The 17,531-nt window shown below is 44.2% G+C and overlaps 1 protein-coding gene across 12 annotated transcripts in view; it reads right to left on the bottom strand.

The window, feature by feature from the left end:
• Positions 1–10,749: 10,749 nt before the first annotated feature.
• Positions 10,750–17,531, bottom strand: part of ppfibp2b (PPFIA binding protein 2b) — a 279,873-nt gene continuing 273,091 nt past the window's right edge. For 7 of the 12 annotated variants that reach the window (XM_068046641.1, XM_068046639.1, XM_068046644.1 and 4 more), the window contains one exon: positions 10,750–13,043. In XM_068046641.1, the coding sequence (XP_067902742.1) occupies positions 12,972–13,043 (72 nt within the window). In that variant the 3' untranslated portion in view covers positions 10,750–12,971. The remainder of the gene's footprint in view (positions 13,044–17,531) is intronic. The other 5 variants (XM_068046647.1, XM_068046648.1, XM_068046649.1 and 2 more) reach the window with 2 other exon arrangements.

Below are 17,531 nucleotides of genomic sequence, written 5' to 3'. Positions count from 1 at the left end.
CTGAATATGGGCTGCTTCATTATCTGGAGTTGCAAATGGTACTGAACATTGCGCAATCTTCAGCGAACGTCCTTACTTCTGACCTTATGATGGAGGGAAGGTCATTGATGAAGCAGCTGAAGATGGTTGGGCTTAGGATGCTACCCTGAGGAACACCTGCAGTGATGTCCTGGAGCTGAGATGATTGACCTCCAACAAACACAACCATCTTCCTTTGCGCTAGATATGACTCCAAGCAGCAGAGAGTTTTCCCCCTGATTCCCATTGATTCCAGTTTTGCTAGGGCTCCTTGATGTCATACTTCATCAAATGATGCCTTGATGATTAGTAAGTTTGCGGATGACACAAAGGTTGGAGGAGTTGCTGATAGTGACAAGGATTGTCAGAGGATACAGCAGGATATAGATCGTTTGGAGACTTGGGCAGAGAAATGGCAGATGGAGCTTAATCCGGACAAATGTGAGGTAATGCATTTTGGAAGGTCGGATGCAGGTGGGAAGTATACAGTAAATGGCAGAACCCTTAGGAGTATTGACAGGCAGAGAGATCTGGGCGTACAGGTCCACAGGTCACTGAAAGTGGCAACGCAGGTGGATAAGGTAGTCAAGAAGGCATACGGCATGCTTGCCTTCATCGGTCGGGGCATAGAGTATAAAAATTGGCAAGTCATGCTGCAGCTGTACAGAACTTTAGTTAGGCCACACTTGGAATATTGCGTGCAATTCTGGTCACCACACTACCAGAAGGACGTGGAGGCTTTGGAGAGGGTACAGAAGAGGTTCACCAGGATGTTGCCTGGTCTGGAGGGCATTAGCTATGAGGAGAGGTTGGATAAACTCGGATTGTTTTCACTGGAACGACGGAGGTGGAGGGGCGACATGATGGAGGTTTACAAAGTTATGAGCGGCATGGACAGAGTGGATAGTCAGAAGCTTTTTCCCAGGGTGGAAGAGTCAGTTACTAGGGGACATAGGTTTAAGGTGAGAGGGGCAAAGTTTAGAGGGGATGTGCGAGGCAAGTTCTTTACACAGAGGGTGGTGAGTGCCTGGAACTTGCTGCCGGGGGAGGCGGTGGAAGCAGGTACGATAGCGACATTTAAGAGGCATCTTGACAAATCCATGAATAGGATGGGAATAGAGGGATACGGGCCCCGGAAGTGCAGAAGGTTTTAGTTTAGGCAGGCATCAAGATCGGCGCAGGCTTGGAGGGCCGAATGGCCTGTTCCTGTGCTGTGCTGTTCTTTGTTTGTTGTCAAGGACAGTCACTGTCACCTCACCTCTGGAGTTCAGCTCTTTTGTCCATGGTTGGAGAAAGGCTTTAATGAGGTCAGGAGCTGAGTGGCAGTGAGCAGGTTATTGTTGAGCAAGTGCTACTTGATAACCACTTCCATCACTTTGCTGATGTTCGAGAGTAGACTAATGGGGTGGTAGTTGGCTGGGTTGGCTTTGTCCTGCTTTTTGTGCACAGGGCATACCTGGGCACTTTTCCACGTTGTCAGATGTCAGTGTTGTAGCTATACTGGAACAGTTTGACTAGGGGCACAGCTAGTTCTGGAGTACAAGGCTTCAGTACTATTGCTGGAATATTATCAGGGCCCATAGTCTTTGCAGTATCCAGTGCCTGCAGCTGTTTCTTGATATCACGTGGATCGAATTGAATTGGCTGTAGACTGGCACCTGTGATGTTGGGGATCTCAGGAGGCTGAGATAGATCTTCCACTCGGCACTTCTGGCTGAAGATGCTTCAGCCTTATCTTTTGCACTGATATTCTGGGATCCCCCATCATTGAGGATGGGAATATTTGTGGAGCCTACTCCTCCTATTAGTTGTTTAATTGTCCACTGTCATTCACGACTGGATATGGCAGGACTGCAGAGCTTAGATCTGATCCGTTGGGATTAGTTAGTCCTGTTTATTGCATGCTGCTTCTGCTGTTTGGCATGCAAGTAGTCCTGTGTTGTAGCTTCACCAGGTTGACACCTCATTTTGAGGTATACCTGGTGCTGCTCCTGGCAAGCCCTCCTGCACTCTTCATTAAATCAGGGTTGGTCTCCTGGCTTGATGATGATGGTAGAGTGGGGAATATGCTGCGCCATGAGGTTACACATTGTGGTTGAATACAATTCTGCTGCTGCTGATGGCTGACAGCACCTCATGGATACCCAGTTTTGAGTTGCTACATCTGTTCAAAATCTATCCCATTTAGCACATTGGCAATGCCACACAACATGATGGAGGGTAGCCTCAATGTGAAGATGGGACTTGGTCTCCACAAGGACTGTGTGGTGGTCACTCCTACCAATACTGTCATGGACAGATGCATCTGCAGTGGGCAGACTGGTGAAGATGACGTCAAGTAGGTTTTACCTCTTGTTCCCTCACCACCTGCCGCAGACCCACTCTAGTAGCTATGTCCTTTAGGACTCTGCCAGCTCAGTCAGTAGTGGTGCATCTGAGCCAGCTTTGGTGATGGACATTGATGTCCCCCACCCAGAGTACATTCACTGCCCTTGCTGCTCTCAGTGCTTCTTCCAATTTGTGTTCAACATGGAGAAACACTGATTCATCAGCGGAGGCAGGGGTGGGGAGGTGTGGTAGGTGGTAATCAGCAGGAGGTTTCCTTGCACATGTTTGACCTAATGCCATGAAACTTCATGTGGTCCAGAGTTAATATGAAGACTCCCAGGACAAGTACCTGATTGTATACCATTGTGCCATCACCTCTGGTGGGTCTGTCCTGCTGGTGGGACAGGACATACCCAGGGATGTTGATGGTGGTGTCTGGGACATTGTAAGGTATGACTGTCAGGCTGCTGCTTGACTAGTCTGTGGGACAGCTCTCCCAATTTGACACAAGCCCCCAGATGTTAGTAAGGAGGACTTTGCAGGGTCAACAGGGCTGGGTTTGCCACTGTTTCCTGTGCCTAGGTCGATGTTGGGTGGTTCATCTGGTTTCATTCCTTTTCTTATACTTTGTAGCTGTTTTAAAACAAATGAGTGATTTGCGAGGGCATTTAAGAGTCAACCACATTGCTGTTCCAATGCTGTTCCGAAGAAGGGTCACTGACCCGAAACGTTAACTCTGCTTCTCTTTCCACAGATGCTGCCAGACCTGCTGAGTGGTTCCAGCATTTCTTGTTTTTATTTCAGATTTCCAGCATCCACAGTATTTTGCTTTTATTATATTGCTGTTCCAATTGTTGGATGGATTGAGAATCAGAGGGCTCAGATTTAAGGTGATTGGCAAATGAAACAATGGCAACATGAGAAACGTTCAGGTAGTGAGTGGCCAAGATCTGGAACGCACTGCCTGAGTGTAGTGTAGGCAGGTTTAATCAAGGTATTTGTCATGCAGGCCCCCACCTGCCAAGAATGAGGCATGGATATTTCACCACATGGACATTAAATTTAAAAATTGTTGCTGGGAAGAAAAGCCAGATTAAGAGGTTGCCAAGCACCTGCCTAAGACATTTGCATAGCAATAGACAATGCTTGGAAAGGACAAAGAGGCCACTGCCTGCTCCAATTTAATCCACAATGGACTTTTGATTAACAGACATTGAAGGTGGAGAGGCTAGCTTTCCAGGTTAACTGCTAAGGTGGCCAAATACAAACAGATGGCATCAGGCTAGTTTAGTCACATGACTAACTGGTTGTTGGAGATTTTTGAATTTGAACTTGCCACAGAGAATTGGAACTCAGAAAGCTGTTAGCTCCTGGACTGAAAAGACCTCTCTCCTGTCTGTTCCCATCTCACTCTGACCAGCTTCAGAAACCATTGAAGACATATGAACCCCAAGAGAAAAGTCTCTTACCGTGAACAAGGTTTAAGAAGAATACTGGGCCCCAAGGAAAAGCAAGATCTACCTACAAGCAAGGACTCTACAGTGACCTCGAAGCACAGTAACAAAAACCCCTCTTCAGAGATTGCCTTAAACCTCTCTACTTGTTCTTCTACTCTTTTCTGTCTTTATTTGCATATGCATATGCATGCTAGCGTGGGGCGCAGCATTGCATCTATCCGTAGGCATTGACTGAATTAGAGATTAAGTTTAAGTTTTAATAAATTTCACTTTTCTTTGCCTTGTAATTGGAAAGCGGTGAATAAGGATTCACCAAGCGGGAGCTCAAAACACCAGTGTGTTTAAAAACAAAACACTGTTACAATAAGACCAGGTGAAGGTTAAAAGGGACCCCTAGACACCTTTCTCACCTGGTTGTAGTGGAAGTTTGGGTGCTAGCGTCCGGAATTTTACCCACAGCCAAACGAGAGAAATTGGAAGTGGGATGCCAAATTGTTCCCAATCAAAAAGAGCAAGATCAATACAGGTTTTCTTGGTGTTGTGATTGAAAACTAACTTCCAGAAGGCATGGGAAGAAATAAGAGAGAGAGAAAGCAAGACAGGAGAAGGAATGAGAGAGACAATATTTCAGAAAGAATCTGAAGAAAGAGAGCTGAAGTGACTTGAGTTAACTAGGGGGCGACAGAGTAATCCCAGCGAAAGCATAGCCAATATGGAGGAGCTGAACTCAGGGCTGGGTACAAAATTGCTAAAACTTGTTCAATTAATCCCAAAATTCAATGAGGAAGACGTGGAAGCGTTTTTTGTCTTTTGAGAAACTGATAAGGCCGCTAAAATGGCCAGCTGAGACTTGGTCTCTTTTAATACAGAGCAAGCTAACTGGAAAAGCCCATGAGGTTTATTCCCTGTTGCCAGATGAGAGTTCATCCGATTATGAACTGACCAAAAATGCTATCCTCGGGGCATATGAATTAGGACCTGAAGCCTACCGCCAAAGGTTTAGAACCCTCAAAAAACCAAGCTAATCAAACTTATCTGGAGTTTGAAAGAAGCAAGCAGCTGGCTTTTGACTAGTGGCTGAGGGCTCTAAAAATCCAGTTCAACTATGAGACTCTCAGAAGTAATTCTGTTAGAGGAATTTAAAAACTCTCCCATTCTCAATACAGACCCATGTAGAGGAGCAACGGGTTCAGAGAGCCCAGCAAGCGGCCGTTCTGGCCGATGAGTTTGCTTTAAGTTATAAGTCGGTTTCCCAGGGGAGAACCTTTCCTAATCCCCACAAATCCAAAAAGATTTGGGAAGATGATCAAAGCCCAGGCAGTCCTGGGAAAGAAAGGAAAGCAGGAGACACGGGGCCCACCTCCAGCCAAAAAGCGAGGTGTTGTGAGCAAGAGTGAGATCCGGAGACCTGTGTGCTTCCATTGCAATAAGGCGGGGCATTTAAATGCTGACTGCTGGAAACTAAAGGGAAAACCTATAGGGGTTTATCAGGGCACACCTGCTGCTCAGTGAAGACAGGTCCCTGATGGAAAGCACAGCAGAACAAGCTGTGGCTTTAACTGCAGTAAGAGTGCAACCCAGGAAGCTTACTATGGCCAGTGCAGGAAAAGTTAATAGGATTCCTGAAGGTTATCCGGGTTTGTGTCTGAAGGCAAAGTAACCCCATACCCCCCTTGTGGGTCAGGCAACCCCATAGCGATTCTCAGGGATACAGGGGTCACTAGATCCCTTTTACTGAGAAGAGGCCTGATCTTTCCCCCAGAGAGTGCAGTGAACACCAAAATGGTGGTGAATGGTATTGGAGGGCAGTGTATACGTGTACACCGGGTGCACCTGGAGTGCAACCTAGTTTCGGGACCGGTGACTGTAGGGATTGTCCTTACTTCGCCTTTGGATGGGGTTGACCTGCTCCTGGGTAATGATCTGGCAGGGGTGAAGGTGGTAGCACCGCCCCCCCCCCCCCAAGTTGTGAAAAAGACTGCAAGAGGTCAGAGAGACAGGACAGTGGTAGGAGACGGTCCCCTGTAATTTCCCTGAAAGTGTAATGAGGCCATGATCAAACCAGTTCCCCCAGAGTAGACTGCATTGGTACTGCAGGCAGATGACCATGAGGCCTACCTGTCAGACTTTCTTTGGAAAGTTAGGAGACCTGGGGAATGAATTAAATGGATTTTCCCTAGCTGAGGCTCAGCAAGCCGACCCAGTATTGCGACAGTTGGCACAGGCTGCCCAGTCTGAAAGTGAAGCAGAGGGAGTCCCTGATTGCTACTATTTAAAGAACAAGGTACTGATGAGGAAATGGAGTTCTCCTCATGGACTTGAGGGCAAGGAGTGGAATAGTAGTTCACCAGTTAGTGGTGCCGGAGAGAAATATTAAGAGGGGCCCACGAGACTACAGTGGCTGTACATGCCGGTATACAAAAGACCAAAGCCCGCATAAGGCAACAGTTTGACTGGCCAAAACTCCACAAAGATGTTGTGGAGTACTGCAGGAGTTGCCACATGTGCCAGGTTGAGGGGAAACCCAGCTTACAGTTGCACCCCTAAGTCCTGTACCGGTGTTAGGAGGACCCTCCAGCAGAGGGCTGCTGAACTGTAAGGGACCCCCGCCGAGAACAAAAGGGGACAGGCTGGCACAAGGCTGGCAAAAGTTTAGAAAGAGAAGGGGAAAAAGTGAGCAAGAGGGCAGGTTAAAGGAAGTCCGGGTGGAATCCTGGATGAAAACCCCTGCTGTCCAGCCAGCCAAGCCTGAAATATTTGAAAAGTTAGACCCCACATCCTCCTATGTAAACGCAGACTCTAGAAGAACCCCACCAGAGTTGCTATGAGCATTTACAGGAACCTGCAGAGACAAAGAGAGACTTCTAGGGGGCACAGAAACCGTGAGGGTGATGCCTCACCTAGTTAAAGTGTCACCCACCCACTACTAAGTCTCCTGGAAAAAACATTACCTCAACGGAACAAAACCATAGGCATTCATGGCAATGGGCAAACTGAAGAAAAGCTTCCCCAGAGAAACACATGGTTACTGGGATGCCAAAAAAGGGGAAGTTAAAGCAGCACTGGCACCCAGAAAAAGACAATTTTAATAATCTTTAAGAGTAATGAATGAATGGAAATGAATGTGAAAAATGCATGGATTTTGTTTTTCTTTCTGTATCTTATATTTCTCTCAAACCTTTTAATGAAGTGCGCCGTTTCTTTTCAAATTGCATTTCATTCCCCTGGGTGTGGAGGTGTCATGCAGGTCCCCACCTGCCAAGAATGAGGCACAGATATTTCGCCACATGGGGCAGGTGTTGTGTGAGTTTCACCAGTTCTCATTAGCCTCACAATTATCAAATTCATAGAAGTTTCAACAAAACGGAGGCCTTTCAACCCATGGTTTTTGTCCTGTTGCTACCTTTCACTGGAGCCATCTATCCATGCCCCCATCCCCTTCTCTCTATTTTTCCTCATTCTCCACTGGTTGGAGTGATACCTCACGCAAAGGAAAATGGCTGTGGTTGTTGGAGGTCAATCATCTGAGCTCCAGGACATCACTGCAGGAGTTCCTCAGGGTAGTGTCCTAGGCCCAACCATCTTCAGCTGCTTCACAATGACCTTCCTTCAATCATAAGGTCAGAAGTGGGGATGTTCACTGATGATTGCACAATGTTCAGCACCATTCGCGATTCCTCAGATACTGAAGCAGTCTGGGTAAAAATGCAGGAAGACCTAGACAATATCCAGGCTTGGGCTGATAAGTGGCAAGTAACATTCGCGCCACACAAGTGCCAGGCAATGACTATCTCCAACAAGAGAGATCCTAACCATCTCCCCTTGACATTCAATAACATTATGATCGCTGAATTCCCCAATATCAACATCCTGGGAGTTGCCACTGACCAGAAACTGAACTGGAGTACCCACATAAATACCCTGGCTACAAGGGCATGTCAGAGGCTAGGAATTCTGCAGTGAGTAACTCACCTCCTGACACCCCAAAGCCTGTCCACTATCTACAAGGCACAACGTGATGGAATACTCTCCACTCACCTGGATGGGTGCAGCTCCAACAACACTCAAGAAGCTCGACACTCAAGGACAAAGAAGCCCACTTGATTGGCATCCCATGCACAAACATTCACTCCCTCCACCACCGACACACAGTGGCAGCAGTGTGTACCATCTACAGGGTGCACTGCAGCAACACACCAAGGCTCTTTAGACATCACCTTTAAAACCCGCGACCTCTACCACCTAGAAGGACAAGGGCAGCAGATGCATGGGATCACCACCACCTGCAAGTTCCCCTCCAAGTCACACACCATCCTGACTTGGAACTAAATCGTCGTTCCTTCACTGTTGCTGGGTCAAAATCCTGGAACTCCCTTCCTAACAGCACTGTGGGTGTACCTACCTCACACGGACTGCAGCTGTTCAAGAAGGCAGCTCACCACCACCTTCTCAAGGGCAATTAGGGATGAGCAATAAATGCTGGCCTGGCCAGAGAAACCCACATCCCAGGAACTAATAACAAACATCATACTGGTTCAATTTGAGAATTGTTAGGCCTCCTTCTGCCTCACCCTCATTATACCTTTCATCCTTCACTACCCCTGCTATCTGACATACCTGTGCTTGCTTATCCTCCTCCGTGATAATATTGTTTCAACATATTAATATTACACAGCCAATTCTTTTTCTGGCGATCTAGGGTGTCAATCAATAATTTGCTTCACCAATTCTCTTGAGCACTTTACTTAACTTTGGATCAGCTTGCTGAGCCGTGCTCAGAGAAGACTTATTAAATATTTCCTTTGGCTTATTCAAATCCCCAAAGAAAATTTCAGATATTTGGCTATCTGTCTGTGCTGCCAATTTTACCTCCAACAATGGAACTTTTTTTAGCCATTGCTCGGGTTACTACACAAGAAGGGAAAATTCTTGGAACCTTTTCCTGTAACGATTCTGTCTCTTTAACTTCACTTGATTGTTCCATGACAATTGGAGAAGCTGCTACTTTTGCTCCGGTCAAATCATTCCCGAAGACTAGGTCAACACCATCTAATGGCAAGTTATGGACAACTCCTACAGCTACCATTCCAGATATTAGGTCACACTCCAGGTACACCTGATACAAAGGTATGGGTAAATACTCCCCGCCAATACCATTCACTAAAACTTTAGCGTTCAGTGCACTCTCTGGCGGAAATGTTATGCAAAGGAGTTTGGGTTTCTCCTGTATCCCTAAGTATAACTATAGGTTTACCTGCCTCCCTTGAGGGATGAGGAGTTACTTTTCCTTTCAACAAGAATTCCGTATAACTCTCAGGTATCTTATTCACAACCCGTACACTCTGTGGTTTCAGTACTTGGCCTTACAGCTGCAGTCAGAGCCACATCCTGATCTGCTGTACTCACGGTCAGGGCCCCTTTCTCAGCATTGGCTTTGTCCACCCCAATAAGTTCTATAGGTTCACCCTGCAACTTCTAGCATTCTGCTCTGTCCCACCTTCCGACAATGGTAACATTTAGGCTTCCGGACCTCACTTCCACCCTCAGCATCTTCCTTTCTGGCCAGAGGAGGAAATTGTGGGGCGTTCTCAGCTGTTCCTTCTTGTCCCCGGTTAATTGCCTTCCTCTCACTCTCCCACCTTTTATCCTTCTCGGGTTTGTGGGGGTGACGGACAAAGGGTTTGGGCTTATAAACAAGCTCATAATCATCAGCGATTTCCGCTGTCTGTCTGGCCTTTGACACCTTCTGGTTCTCTACATGGATTCTTATTAACGGAAGGAGTGAATTTTTAAATTCTCCCAGGAGACTTAATTCCCTAAGGTTTTTAAACCTGGCCTCTATCTTTAGTGCCCATATCCAACGATCAAAATTAATTTGCTTTACTCTCTCAAATTCTACATAAGTCTGCCCAGATAATCTCCAGAGGTTCCGAAATTTCTGTCAGTAAGCTTCAGAAACTAACTCATACACAGCGAGAATAACCTTTTTTACCAACTCATAATCTGCAGAAGCCTCTTCAGAAAGCATGGCATAAACTTCATGAGCTCTGCCCATCAACCTGCTCTGCATAAGCAGTGCCCAGCTTTCCTTTGGCCACTTCATCTGTTTGGCTATCCTTTCAAAAGCAATGAAAAATGCCTCTACTTCCTGTCCTCAAATTTAGAGAGGGCTTGCAGAAATTTAAACAGGTCTCCACTGGGTCCTGAGCTGGAGTCAGAGCTTTGCCCACCAAATTTTTCACTGGGGCCGAGAGCACCCCTTCGTCTTAGTTCCATCATTTTAAATTCAAACTCCCTTCCTTCTCTTTCACTTTGAAAATCAAGTTTATGTTTTTTCAATTCTATTGCTTTTTCTTTGTCAAGTTCAGGCTATTTAATCTGTAACTGAATTTTAGCCAATTCAACTGCGCTACCCTCTGGTTTGCTTTCTTCTTCATCCAATTTCAAATGGTGTGTTATTACTTCAATTATGTCTGCTTTCTTAGCACCTGATTTTTAATTCTAACACCAACAGTTCTGCCAAATCTTTTAGTTTAACCTTGGTTAGGTTTCTCAAATCCCTCAAGGATACATCCTTCTTCCCCAGAAAGTTGCTGAAACTGTTAGACATTCCCGTGGTGCAAACTTTACTTCATTGCACAAGAAACCTGGTTCTTTTTCTTTTTCAATTATTATTACCCAACTTACAATTGTATGTCATCAGCGTTGGGTTTATCCCAGCGAAAGAGAGCCTCCAATTAAATATGCTACGATGAGGCGGAAGGAGTGCACTGTTTATTCTAGTCTCACTTCTCCACAGGTCACAACATATATTTTAAATTTTCCCACTTACTAATACAGTCAATCATATGCTCTATTTTTCCCAGAATAGAACATACTAACCAGGTTTCTTTAATGAACAAAATTATCAGTTTATTATAAAACAAGTCTTAACCAGTAATGACGTAAAACATGAACACACAGATTTTTAAATCTTTAAGTTCCCTTTTTACCTAGTTCCTTCACACACACACATATACACCAGTTAACAAAAAAAAAGGTAATTTTTAAATAAATTCGGAGCTCTGTTACAGACAAACAGCACTTGGGTTGATCACATGTGCATTTTTGAAGACAATAGCAGATGAGATATGTTGTTCCAAAACTTCCGAGTACACGTAGACAGGTCACTAGGATCTTTAGAATAGTTCTTTTCAGGTGGCATTGAGAATTATTTTTAGCAGGCTTTCCTCAAATATAGGAAACAAGATGAATTGACACAGTGGACGTCTCAGGGTCTTTAGAGTTTTGTTGGAAAACAAAACTGGATTGTGGTCTTCTCTACTGTTTACTCTTCTTCAACAGACTTGACTTTATCTCCGCTCACTCCAGAAGGTAAAAACCACACACTGACTGACTCACAATCAAAAAACTTGTCAGTTTTCTGACCATCCCAGGTTGCTACTGCTATGACTGGGCTTGTCAAATCAAAGGGGTGCTTGTCACTTCCCTGTCCCTGTTACTAGGGTTTCTGTTCTATCTCCACCTGAGTCATGTGACAACCAGTAACATTGTCGCCAACCCGGTTCCCTCAGTGTCCTCTTGATGGTTCCCTTTTGGAAAAATAAAAGCTGGTCCAACCTTTATTCAGTTTAACTATAAATTCCTTTAAAAAATATTTTAAACAAAAAACAGAATCACTTTCATAACATGTGGCAATAAAGGAATTTGGAATAAATCACTTGGAAATGCTTTTTTGTCAAGGGCTTGGAGAGGGTACAGAGGAGATTTACTAGATGGGTACCAGGAATGAATGATTTGAGTTTTGAGTGTTTGGAGAAGCTGTGATTGTTCTCCTTAGAGCAGGGAAGGTTCAGACCAGCTTTAATACTTGTTTAAAATTATGAAGGGTTTTGATAAGAACAGATAGGAAGAAATTGTTTAAAACCGACAGAAGGGTCAGTAACCAGTGAACACAGTTATGGTAATTGACAAAAGAACCATGAGGGTCTTTGTTTTTTTTTACACAGTGAGATCTGGAATGCGCTACCTGAAAGGGTGCTGGAAGCAGATTCAACAGTAACTTTCAAAAGGGAATTGGATAAATACCTGAAAAGGAAAAAATTACAGGAGGCTATGGGGAAAGAGTGGGGGGTGCAGGATTAATTGGATAGCTCTTTCAAAGAGCTAGCACAAGCACTGTGGGCAGAATGGCCTCTCTCAGTGCTGTAAGACTCTACGATCTTACACACTGCAAAGGCCTCAAGACATACCCTTCAACTGTCGTCTTTGGCCACCTCTGCTAATGCCCTCCCCACCAATCTCTCTCAGGTTCCTATTGTACAGGGAACACTATTACATGGAAGACACAATAAATAGGCATGTTTGTTGGTGCCTCTTGTAACATGGAACTTGTATGCATGCCTGAGTATGGTAAGGTGTCTATATATTTACCTGAAACCCCTAGTCAGTTTTCATTGACATTTAATCAGTTGAGAGTGTTTATTATCCGTGTTAACCATCACTCAACAAAAAATTCATGCAGTTGTAGTTTTATACTTACCCCCACCTATCTCCTGATTAGATACTCAAAGACCCCAAATAGGATTAAAATCACAAGATTATTTAATATTCCTTTTTAATTTATTAAATCACCTCCCAGATATCTTACCTACTTGCGTGATACCATCTCACTCCACAAGCACAATTTAAAAAAAGAATCTATTGGATTTTTGTACAAAATAAAGGGAGAAAATGTACCTGTAAATAGCAGGGCCTTTAAAGAACCTTAAATTTTCATCGTCTGTCCTTTAGCTAAAGGCCGTATAAATTAATTAAGATAAAACACACAAACTCAGCAATAATGAAGTACTTAAAACAAAAACAGCCCTTTTTACAAGAGCTGCAGATGTAACCAAATAACTGTCAAACCCTCATAAGTTATAGCCACTTACAATTGGGTTTCGGACACAAATATATTAACTAAGAAATCTGGCTAATTTGCAAAGTTTAATTCAATTGGTTTCTTGGCTGCAAAAGACATGGATATATTTTTGTAATCAACTCTAAACGTTCAATTGAAACACTTAATAAAAAAAATAGCAGCAATTTAGAATCTGAATGCTACTGCATTTGTGGGTATGGAGGCCCATAGGAGGGAGATACACAATGAGTTCTGGGCACGTGTTATCATTGCTCCTCTTCCGCCATGACCAGTGCTTCAAACTTGTATATCGGCCATTCATCTTGCTTTAGCAGGGTCTGAAAGCAGGAGTAATGTGCAGAGTTAGAACATTAGTCGGCTAACTTGTGAATGGAGTCCGGCAGTTCTCGTTACCATTAACAACGCTACTATTGTAAGCTGGGCGATAAAAAGTACTTGCATTTATATATCACCTTTCACAACCACAGGACATCCCAAAGTGCCTTACAGCCAATGAAGTACTTTTGAAGTGTGGCCATGTGGAAACATGACAGCCAATTTGCACACAGCAAGATCCCACAAACAGCAATGTGATAATGACCAGGTTAACTGTTTAATGACATGGCATATGGGGACTAGCTAGCTGCCAACAATGCAACATTCTTTTAATCAGAGGACACAAATTTAAGAGACTTCGCAGAAGAACCAGAGGGTAGGTGAGGCAATTTTAAAAAATAACGTACTGCCTGTGGGTGCTGGAAGCAGATTCAATAGTAACTTTCAAAAGGGAATTGGATAAATACTTGGAAAGGAAAAGTTTGCAGGGCTATGGGGCAACAGCAAGGGAGTGAGACTAATTGGATAACTCTTTGAAAGAGTTACAACTCAAAAGTTCAAAGATGCCCCATAAACAAGATTTGGATGGCTGTTTCAATTGGTTTATTTCATATACTCACCATCCAGTGATATCTGGCCTTGATTGGGGAGGGGATCTCTGTGGTGATTAACTGAAGTTGAGGTGACCATGTTGATAGACCCTCAACAATCACCGTTAATAGACAGCACCCTGTCTTTAGCTTCGACAGTCTGCTAATGACTGCAGTCAACACCCTGCTATCACTTATCACCAATCGCCTGCCTTTCACAGTTAACTAATGGCAACTTGCATTCATATATAGTCTCTTCAACAAAGAAAGATATCAAGGCACGAGAAACAGAGGAGATATTAGAAAGGGTTGACAAAATGCTGTGTAAAACAGGTTTGTTTTGAGGAGGGTCTTAAAGGAGGTGAGGCGGGTGGAAAGGCAAGTTGGGGGTGGCTACAGAGGGAATTTCAGAGCTTTGGGTTCAGGTGGCCAATGGTGGAGTGAAATGAGGAGATACATAGGAGGCCAATGCCAAGGAATGGAAAGCTTGAGGGGAGGGGGGATTTGTAGTGCTGGAGAAGCAATAGGGAGGCATGAAGCCACGAAGAGCTTCAAACATGAGATAATTTTGAATTTGAAGTGTTAAAGGATCAGAAGAGGGAGCTGGGGTGACAGGCAAGTGGGGCTTGGGTGGGATAGGACACAGCAGCAGAGTTTTGTAGGGAGAGCATTGGAATAGTTAGGTTCTGGAGGTGACAATAGTATAGATGAGGGTTTCAATGGCAGATAGGCTGAGGTAGAGGGAGATGAATAAGAGTAAAATACTGTGGATGCTGGAAATCTGAAATAAAAACAAAGTGCTGGAAATACTCAGCAGGACAGGCAGTATCTGTGGAGAGAGAAACAGTTAATGTTTCAAGTCTGTGACCTTTCATCAGAACTCAAAGGGAGATGAATCTTGCCGATCCCACTGTCTACAGTCTATCAACATTCATTATTAACAATGACCCCCTTATACCATCCTACAGCCAGCTAAACTCGCAACCAACTAGTCCCAGACTGCCACCATTTATTGTCAGAGCACTTGCATCAAGAATGGCCAATATGTCAAGGGGCGAAGGGACAATTGGTACCTACTGAATTGTCAGAGTTGAGACTCAAAATTTTTAAGGGGAAGGCAATGAAGGACAGGCAAGTTTCATGCGCTAAACTGGTTCTTGGGATGAGGGGATTGTCCTATGAGGACAGATTGAGAAGATGAGGCCTATATTCCCTGGAGTTGAGCAAAATGAGAGGTGATCTCATTGAAACTTATAAAATTCTTAAGGGGCTTGACAGGGTAGATGCTGAAAAAATGTTTCTCCTGGATGAGGAATCTAGAACACCAGGTCACAGTCTCAATAAAGAGTCGGCCATTTAAGACTGATGAGAATTTTTTCACTTAAAGGGTTGTGAATCTTTGAAATTCTCTACCTCAGAGTTGTGGATGCTCAGTCGTTGAGTGTATTCAAGGCAGAGTTTGATAGATTTTTGGATACTAAGGGAATTAAGGGATATGGGGATAATGGGATTGATGTAGAAGATCAACCATGATCTTGTTGAATGGCAGAGCACGCTCAAAGGGCCAAATGGCCTATTCCAGCTCCTGTTTCTTATGTTTATTTATTTATTTAGAGATACAGCACTAAAACAGGCCCTGCGGCCCACGGAGTCTGTGCCGACCATCCACCACCCATTTATACTAATCCTACATTAATCCCATTACCCTCTCTATGTTCTTATAGAAGGGGCCATATAACAGGGCACTGGATAAATTTTTAGTTAACCATAGTGAAAAAATGAAATCGCAGTTTCTGACATACTGAAAATCACCTAGTTAACAATTCACAGCACACACACAGTACTGTAGTAGTTAGAAGCATTGTGTTAGAAACAGATTTGAGTTTAGTTTCCACATCACGAAATGGGCATTAGGAATGATGCTGTTTGAGTTCATTAAAGCGTTGCACAAGGGGTTGAATGACTGGAGGCACACATAAGCCACAGTTATTTTAATTCAAGGCACCATACTCACTGTGAGGTTATTAATGCCTTCAGAGAATGCCCCTATCTGCTGAACTGTTCTTTCCGAATCCTCCATCTGTAAAAACCAGGCAGCATCCACATCAAAGCTGAGTCACACCGGAAAACCCTGTTCTGATTTCCACATTGCTTCTCCTGAACTAATGCTAGTTTGGTAACGGGTCTGTGACTTGCTGGGGGTAAATGATTGAGCCAGCTTCTCATTTGGTGTATTTTGTTTGTAAGACTCAAGTCGGGCTCGATTTGCCAATCAGTGAATTCTGTGCATGAGCGAGAAAACTCCATTTGTGCAGCTCATGGCTACGAATCCAACTCTCGACATAATTTTGGCTAAGGAAGGCCATTCAGCCCATCTCAGTTCATCTATCCAGAGAGATGCTACCAACCCACTTGGTATAAAAGCAGTTTTGCTGCTCACCATTGTCTCGTCCTGGTTGAGAATGTTAAGGGAGAGATTTAATAGAGGTGCTCAAATTGAGGGGTTTTGTTAGAGTAATTAAGGAGAAACTGTTTTCAATGACAGAAGGGTCAGTAACCAGAGGTTACAGATTTAAGGTAAGGGGAGGTGGGGAGGAATTTTTTTTAACGCAGTGAGTTATGACGATCTGGGACGCACTCCCTGAAAGGGAGGTGGAAACAATTGGCTAAATACTTGAAATAAAAACAAGAAATGCTGGAATCACTCAGCAGGTCTGGCAGCATCTGTGGAAAGAGAAGCAGAGTTAACATTTCGGGTCAGTGACCCTTCTTCGGAACTTATTTCAGATTTCCAGCATCCGCAGTATTTTGCTTTTATTTTAGTGGCTAAATACTTGGATTGGGGGGGTGGGGGTAGGGGGGATAATTTGCAAGGCTATGGGGAAAGAACGGGGGTGGGGGGGAACTAATTGCATACCTCGTTCAAAGAGCCAGCACAGGCATGATGGGCTGAATGACCTCCTTCTGTGCTGCATGATTCGATGATCATTATCTCTGACTTGTATCACACTCTTTTGATTCCAAAGTTGCAAAAATTCTATTGGTTTTGTTGATTGCCACTCTGCATTTAGTTTAGTTTAGTTTAGAGATACAGCACTGAAACAGGCCCTTCGGCCCACCGAGTCTGTGCCGACCATCAACCACCCATTTATACTAATCCTACACTAATTCCATATTCCTACCACATCCCCACCTGTCCCTATATTTCCCTACCACCTACCTATACTAGGGGCAATTTATAATGGCCAATTTACCTATCAACCTGCAAGTCTTTGGCATGTGGGAGGAAATCGGAGCACCCGGAGGAAACCCACGCAGACACAGGCAGTACCCAGGCATTGATTAGACATGTTTAGCATTGAGTTGACTAAGACAGGTAGACATTAACTCAATAAATGTAAAGATCAGCATGAAGAAATGTAGTGCATTCGTATGTTGATTGGGAAATATATAAGAACAAGGGGCCAGAGTTGGAGGAACACAAATCTTGGTGGATTGTCAAGCTGGAGGAGATGAGAGAGATTCGGGCCATCTAAACCATCTTCTACCATCCTGGTAGTCACATGATTAAATGACAATGGAGTTGTTGACCAATCACAGCGATCAATCTCGATCGATGCGTCTACAACAGACATGATGTGAGGAAAACTCCCAGTGGTGGAGAGATTTGGGAACTGTCGGTCCAAAGTTAACTGCTCCTCCTAAGCATGTTACAGATTTTTGGAGACTAGGGGAATGGAGGGATATGGGGTGCTGGTGAGGTAGAAGAAAGGTGCAGCAAGCTCGATGGGCCGAATGGTCTCCACCCACTCCTATTTCTTATGATCTTAAATTGCACTTATGCCATTGGTTTGAGTGATTTGCCCAACATACTTTTCAATAAAGTCTTGCAACTTAAGG

Source organism: Heterodontus francisci, chromosome 14 (assembly GCF_036365525.1).
Source record: "Heterodontus francisci isolate sHetFra1 chromosome 14, sHetFra1.hap1, whole genome shotgun sequence".
Lineage (NCBI taxonomy): Eukaryota > Metazoa > Chordata > Chondrichthyes > Heterodontiformes > Heterodontidae > Heterodontus > Heterodontus francisci.
Note: the sequence above shows the minus strand (reverse complement) of the source record. Positions and strands in the feature narration are given on the sequence as shown.